The sequence below is a fragment of the Limulus polyphemus genome, unplaced genomic scaffold (assembly GCF_000517525.1).
Source record: "Limulus polyphemus unplaced genomic scaffold, Limulus_polyphemus-2.1.2 Scaffold8194, whole genome shotgun sequence".
NCBI classification, from domain to species: Eukaryota; Metazoa; Arthropoda; class Merostomata; order Xiphosura; family Limulidae; genus Limulus; species Limulus polyphemus.
Window position 1 is genome coordinate 17,240 of NW_013673804.1, and position 7,246 is coordinate 24,485.

The window sequence follows — 7,246 nt, forward strand, 5'->3', positions numbered from 1 at the left end:
AAAACAGTATACAATAATACTAACAAACATCTACAGTCCAAAACAGTATACAATAATACTAACAAACATCTACAGTCCAAAACAGTATACAATAATACTAACAAACATCTACAGTCCAAAACTGTATACAATAATACTAACAAACATCTACAGTCCAAAACTGTATACAGTAATACTAACAAACATCTACAGTCCAAAACTGTATACAATAATACTAACAAACATCTACAGTACAAACTCTATACAATAATACTAACAAACAGCTACAGTCCAAAACTGTACACAATAATACTAACAAACAGTCCAAAACTGTATACAATAATACTAACAAACATCTACAGTCCAAAACTGTATACAGTAATACTAACAAACAGTCCAAAACAGTATAAAATAATACTAACAAACATCTACAGTCCAAAACTGTATACAATAATACTAACAAACATCTACAGTCCAAAACTGTATACAATAATACTAACAAAAATCACAGCAATGAAGACAGAAGCTCTTGACCATCTTAAGGCCATCTATTCCAGTCTACTAAACTTTATATTTTGACCATTGAATCACAGAAGGGAATGAGGAAGAAGACATAAGTAATACTTATTGTAATGAGCTAACAATAATGTCAAGATAAGTAATACTTATTGTAATGAGCTAACAATAATGTCAACATAAGTAATAATTATCATAATGAGCTAACAATAATGTCAAGATAAGTAATATTGATCATAATGAACTAACAATAATGTCAACATAAGTAATACTTATCTTAATGAGCTAACAATAATGTCAACATAAGTAATACTTATCGTAACGAGCTAACAATAATGTCAACATAAGTAATAATTATCGTAATGAGCTAACAATAATGTCAACATAATTAATACTTATCGTAATGAGCTAACAATAATGTCAACATAAGTAATACTTATCGTAATGAGCTAACAATAATGTCAACATAAGTAATACTTATCGTAATGAGCTAACAATAATGTCAACATAATTAATACTTATCGTAATGAGCTAACAATAATGTCAACATAAGTAATATTTATTGTAATGAGCTAACAATAATGTTGGTCAGTTTAAAAGTTTTGTATGGAGTGCAATCAGATTTTTAATTTACCAAACCAGAATGAATTATAAAATCAACTGTTTCTAGGACTTCAAATTTACTTAATTTATATTTGGATAGATGTTAATGAATATTTTATGCAAATTGTCAATAATATTTTATTATGCTAAATGTTAATAATACTTTATTATGCTAAATGTCAATAATATTTTATTATGCTAAATGTCAACATACCTGTTTTATCAGTCTTATCTAAACAATATCAGCAAAATCTGACACTGAATACTTACTTTTGCAATTTTAATGAAATCAGGGTAGAGTCTGAAAGTCAGCAAAGGCTCAGGCAGCTGAAAAGAAAAAGCATATATCAAATTTTAACACCAGGTTTAATGGTAACATATTAACTGTTAGAAACTCCCGTTTGTCGCAAGTATTTCCTTCATCTGTTTTATGTTCATTTGTTTAATACTTTTGAAACTTTAATGTGATGTATTAAGTGTAACATAAGTGCTCTAATATCAAACTAAAACATTCTCTACCTGTCTCAAATACAACTTTAAGACGTTAGCTATCACATTAGGATGTACTTCAGTGAGGTCAACTAATTCTGCTCCGTTCTCAAAACACTGGCACAATTTTTCCACCCTTGACTTCACTCCAGATACACGGTAAATGCCCTGTTCATAAGTAAAGATAAGAATGTGACCCAAGAAGTGGCACAAACTGAAATACAGTGAGATAGATTAGAGTACAAAACAAAGAATGGTTTGGTAAAAATATTTTAAATGATTGGTATTAAATACAATATAGTTTGACATTAGACTGATGACAATTTTTAACAAATCTTTTCTAAGGCCTTATCCAGTAAGAAGAACATCATAACATCTCATCCACAAACTTTGTATGCTGCTGTGACAAGTCATTTCTCATAATATCATAACTTATAAGCTCATGTTCTTCTTACTGGAAACATACAGAGTCAGTAGAGAAAGCTAAGAGTTATTACCAGTCTTATTGTAATGTAACGTCACATAAACAGCTGATCGAAAGTTCGTGTTTTATCAGTATAAGGTGTACATAACAGAAAATTCAGTTCTTTTGAAAAGGTTTCCAGTTTATTAGATTCAACATAAAATTTCATTAACTATTATTACAATATACATTACAAAAGACCAAAATGCCTTAGGTGGTTCCTAAATGAAAGAGTATATACGATCTCAGAATATTAGTCTTAGTTTATCCTGTTATGAAATATGATCATAACTGGCTGAGTATGAATGATAAGAACAGATTCTTTACACAGAAAAAAACTTGTTTATCAATAAGACAAACCTTGATCAAGTATCCCTTACGATCAATCTCCTCTATACACTTGGTAATAATGTGAGGTACTTCCTCATCTGATTCCCTTGAGTGTGCTGTAAGTTCCACACCAAAAGTGGTCATCTTCCGAGGGAGTCGCTTGCGGCCACACTGGATGGGTAGTAGCTCCAGGCATTTCTTGTGGCTCGCAAGACCACACTGGAGTAACAACAAACATTCAGTTAATCATCTTATACCTAAAAACCTGAGTCAAGGCCCCACTGGAGTAACAACAAACATTCAGTTAATCAGCTTATATATATATAAACCTGAGTCAAGTCCACACTGGAGTAACAACAAACATTCAGTTAATCAGCTTATATATAAAAACCTGAGTCAAGGCTACACTGGAGTAACAACAAACATTCAGTTAATCATCTTGTATATAAAAACCTGAGTCAAGGCCCCACTGGAGTAACAACAAACATTCAGTTAATCATCTTATATATATAAACCTGAGTCAAGGCCCTACTGGAGTAACAACAAACATTCAGTTAATCAACTTATATATAAACAAACGCGATGACATGGCCTCTGACACGTGACCCGTCATGATAGGGTTAATAATCTTATATCCAAAAACCTGAGTCAAGGCTACATTGGATTAACAACAAATGTTCACTTAATTATCTTGTATCTAAAAACACAAATATTACTAAACTCAGTGTGAACTTTCCTCAGAACCTTCTTCACTTTGAAAGTAAACACAACTGAAAATATTATTAGAATCAGTATAAACTTGCCTCAGAACACTCTACACCTTGAAAGTAGACATACGAGTCACATTCTCGACATCTTGCTGGCGTTTTTAACTTTCTAAATGAATGTGTTTCAGCAGCTCTTGACATACACGTCCGTCTTCCTACACTGTCAGCTGTCCAAGTAACAAGAGTTCACGCTGATATATATTAAACATTATTTACATCCTGAATCATGACTATAAACCTAGAACTTAAAAATAATTTTAGCAAAATTTAACAGATAACCTTCACACAAGTAGATGTTTTTTAACATAATTTTGTAAGAAAGGTTTTTATAGTAATTATGTTTGTTTTGAAAGTAAGCAGTGTTAACATACAAATAACAACTACTAACTGTTGTCATGGTCAGTTTCCAATTCATCTCCTGATGACATGGCTAACATTTTACGTTGAGCTACTTGTGGACTGCCTGGAGGACTGGTTTCTTGTGATTTGTTGCTGTGGCAACTGCTGATACTGTCAGAATCACTGCCCATTGCTGCATGAGCCCCAGTGTTCCATGCCTTCATTGGTTGCTGGCACTTAGTAAGATCTGTAGACCAATATAGTTAAACAAAATATTCATTACACAGCCAGGAATAAGATTTAGAAAAGTAATTGTCATCTTCAGCACAGAACATAACTCTTTAAAACTATCAACTGTTGACCAGCAGAAGACATAAATATTTGGTACACTACCAGGAATGATATTTAGAAAACTAATTCTCATCTTCTGAAATGTGCATAACTTTAAAACTATCAACTGACCACTAATAGAGAACATAAATATTTAGTACACTGCCAGGAATGATATTTATAAAACTAATTCTCATCTTCTGAAATGTGCATAACTTTAAAACTATCAACTGACCACTAGCAGAAGACATAAATATTTAGTACATTGCCAGGAATGATATTTATAAAACTAATTCTCATCTTCTGAAATGTGCATAACTTTAAAACTATCAACTGACCACTAGTAGAGAACATAAATATTTAGTACACTGCCAGGAATGATATTTAGAAAACTAATTCTCATCTTCTGAAATGTGCATAACTTTAAAACTATCAACTGACCACTAGCAGAGGACATAAATATTTAGTACACAGCCAGGAATGATATTTAGAAAACTAATTCTCATCTTCTGAAATGTGCATAACTTTAAAACTATCAACTGACCACTAGCAGAGAACATAAATATTTAGTACAATTACAAAATAGCTTATAATTACTCTCATGTTAATTAACTGCATATTATGTTCATTTACTGTCTATCAAACCAACAACATAACGACCTCTGACACATCAGGTTGTACAGTCCTCGGCTAGTGGGTGGAAGTGACTTATATGTATTCTAGATTACCACACAGACAATACAAGATATATCTTTAAAAATTATTATTCTCATTAATTACTTCTCAATAAAAGATACATTTAACATTATCATTAACTAGTGAAAGTACCCAGCTTTGCTCGGGTTATTAGGTTGATATATTCTAGATGACTATGTCAGCATGTGTATTCTTAATCTATTTTAGCATGGAAGAATAGTGACAAAAAGTACAGTAAATTAAGAATAAAATCCAGTGTGTGTCATATCACGTCACTCTTGATTTCTCGAAATAAGAGGAGTAATAAAAGTCAAAATGCATTTAACCAAATAAAATAGTTCAATTACTGTCTGCCCATTACGATTTTAATGACAGGGTGCAAGGGGCCATGAAAGGGGTTGCTGTAAAACCTTGTAAGTGTAGTGAATGTTGGTATGACTTAAAGAAATTAATAAGCAAGCCTAAAGTAAAGACATAGTGTGAGATAACCTAGGCTAGAGTCAAGTGCATATAATTTATCATGGGAGTAAAAATATCAATCCAATTTTAAACTTAAATCGTTTCTGAATTGAGGTATTTTCTATTACATCACCAATGTTTTTAATAAAAAACAAATCTCTTTAATCAATGGAGACTTTAAATTAAGAAATCAATAAATTTTTATCCAGTTTTGTTGTTTATACATTTCATTTTATACTTTCAGTATATAGACTAACAACAACACTTTTTATTGCTAAGCAACATGACATAAAAGCCATTATTGGAATGCATTGTTACCAAAATGCACTGGATTTTCTATATATTAGAAGTTATTATTCACTAGCTTGCCTCATTAAAAAGACGTGCATGCATGAGGATAAGATTAGTAATAATACCCAGGTGCACACCCTCAGGGTCCACTTAGTATGGGTGCAAAATTTCAGGTTTCACAGACACACACTTTTATTATTATAGACTATGCCTCAATGAAAGAAACACCTAACATTCTCAAGAATTACTCCTTAACAAAAGAAACACTCAACATTCCTATTAATTACCTTTCAACAAAAGAAAAGGAGGGAAACCTCATATTTAAGTAAATGTGATTTCAACACTGCTACACACCTTTACTGTCCGTAGATAACTTGCTGTAAACAGATGGATGGAGTGGAGAATCTTCACAACTCTCCATCGAGCCATTAGAACGACGATCTTTATCAAACCTATGTAAAAAAAGGGTATTATATCCAAGTATAATGTGAATTTGTCATTTAAAGTTAAGTAGCTTGTAACTTGAGTGACCCTGTTTTAATCAATTAATAATTATAGTGAAACATTCAATGCACATAAAGATTTTTGTTATTAAAAAACTAAAACAACACAGTTGGTGTTACACATGTTTAATACCCATTTAAAACAATATAGTTGGTGTTACGCATGTTTAATACCCATTTAAAACAATATAGTTGGTGTTATGTGTATTTAATACACATTTAAAACAATCCAGTTGGTGGTACGTGTGTTCAATACACATTTAAAACAACCTAGTTAGTGGTATGTGTGTTTAATATACATTTAAAACAACCTAGTTGGTGGTACGTGTGTTCAATACACATTTAAAACAACCTAGTTGGTGGTATGTGTGTTCAATACACATTTAAAACAACCTAGTTGGTGGTACGTGTGTTCAATACACATTTAAAATAACCTAGTTAGTGGTATGTGTATTTAATATACATTTGTTTAGAATAAACTTCCATATTTTTGCAAGATTTTACCTTGTACATCACACATGTTATGTGAGCGTCAGTGTAGTGCTAGTCTCTGACTGCTGACGATTCTGATGTATTTAATGTGTCAATGGTTCTGTAAAAGTCAGTGCAGTAATAACAATCTATTTAACACAGATTTATAAGGTTGTTAATAACATAAACAACATCTTAAACAGGAAACATGAAGTAAAATAATCTATTTAAACTGAGAATACCTGTTACATTAGAAAATGACAGTACCATTAAACATGTAACATTCACACCATGATTCATCTAGTTACACAGCAGAACACCAGTAATGTTAAATACATATCAAATATTCTTACAGAATATTGGCAACACTAAACATGTCTGTCATACTACACAAAAACAAAATATCTAGAATGGTAAAATGTTACCAAAGGCTTCTACCTTAATTAAAACAAACATCTTCAAGCCATTATGCTTACTAAAATGCTTGTAATGTGCTATTATTATCCCGATAGTTCTATTTCATTATTCATCCCAATATGTACATGAACAGTATCATAGTACAACTTTTTCTCAAACCTAAACTCCTACTGTCTTGTTATTAATATATTTCATAACAAGTGAAGCATGAAGCTCTTAGTTTTGTTTAACCAACTTGTACTTCATAACAAGTGAAGCATGAAGCTCTTAGTTCTATTAAACCAACTTGTACTTCATAACAAGTGAAGCAAGAAGCTCTTAGTTCTATTAAACCAACTTGTACTTCATAACAAGTGAAGCATGAAGCTCTCAGTTCTATTAAACCAACTTGTACTTCATAACAAGTGAAGCAAGAAGCTCTCAGTTCTATTAAACCAACTTGTACTTCATAACAAGTGAAGCAAGAAGCTCTTAGTTCTATTAAACCAACTTGTACTCCATAACAAGTGAAGCAAGAAGCTCTCAGTTCTATAAAACCAACTTGTACTTCATAACAAAGTGAACGCAGTGAAGCTCTCAGTTCCTATTAAACC

At 31.6% G+C, this 7,246-nt stretch overlaps 1 protein-coding gene across 2 annotated transcripts in view; it reads right to left on the reverse strand.

The window, feature by feature from the left end:
* The window catches only part of LOC106475184 (rho GTPase-activating protein 45-like), a 28,895-nt gene that overhangs the window by 16,069 nt on the left and 5,580 nt on the right, over positions 1-7,246 (reverse strand). For both annotated transcript variants that reach the window (XM_022379366.1, XM_022379367.1), the window contains 6 exons: positions 5,617-5,714; positions 3,536-3,733; positions 3,184-3,314; positions 2,411-2,599; positions 1,618-1,755; positions 1,369-1,425 (listed from right to left, as the gene is read on the reverse strand). In XM_022379366.1, the coding sequence (XP_022235074.1) occupies positions 1,369-1,425; positions 1,618-1,755; positions 2,411-2,599; positions 3,184-3,314; positions 3,536-3,733; positions 5,617-5,714 (811 nt within the window). The remainder of the gene's footprint in view (positions 1-1,368; positions 1,426-1,617; positions 1,756-2,410; positions 2,600-3,183; positions 3,315-3,535; positions 3,734-5,616; positions 5,715-7,246) is intronic.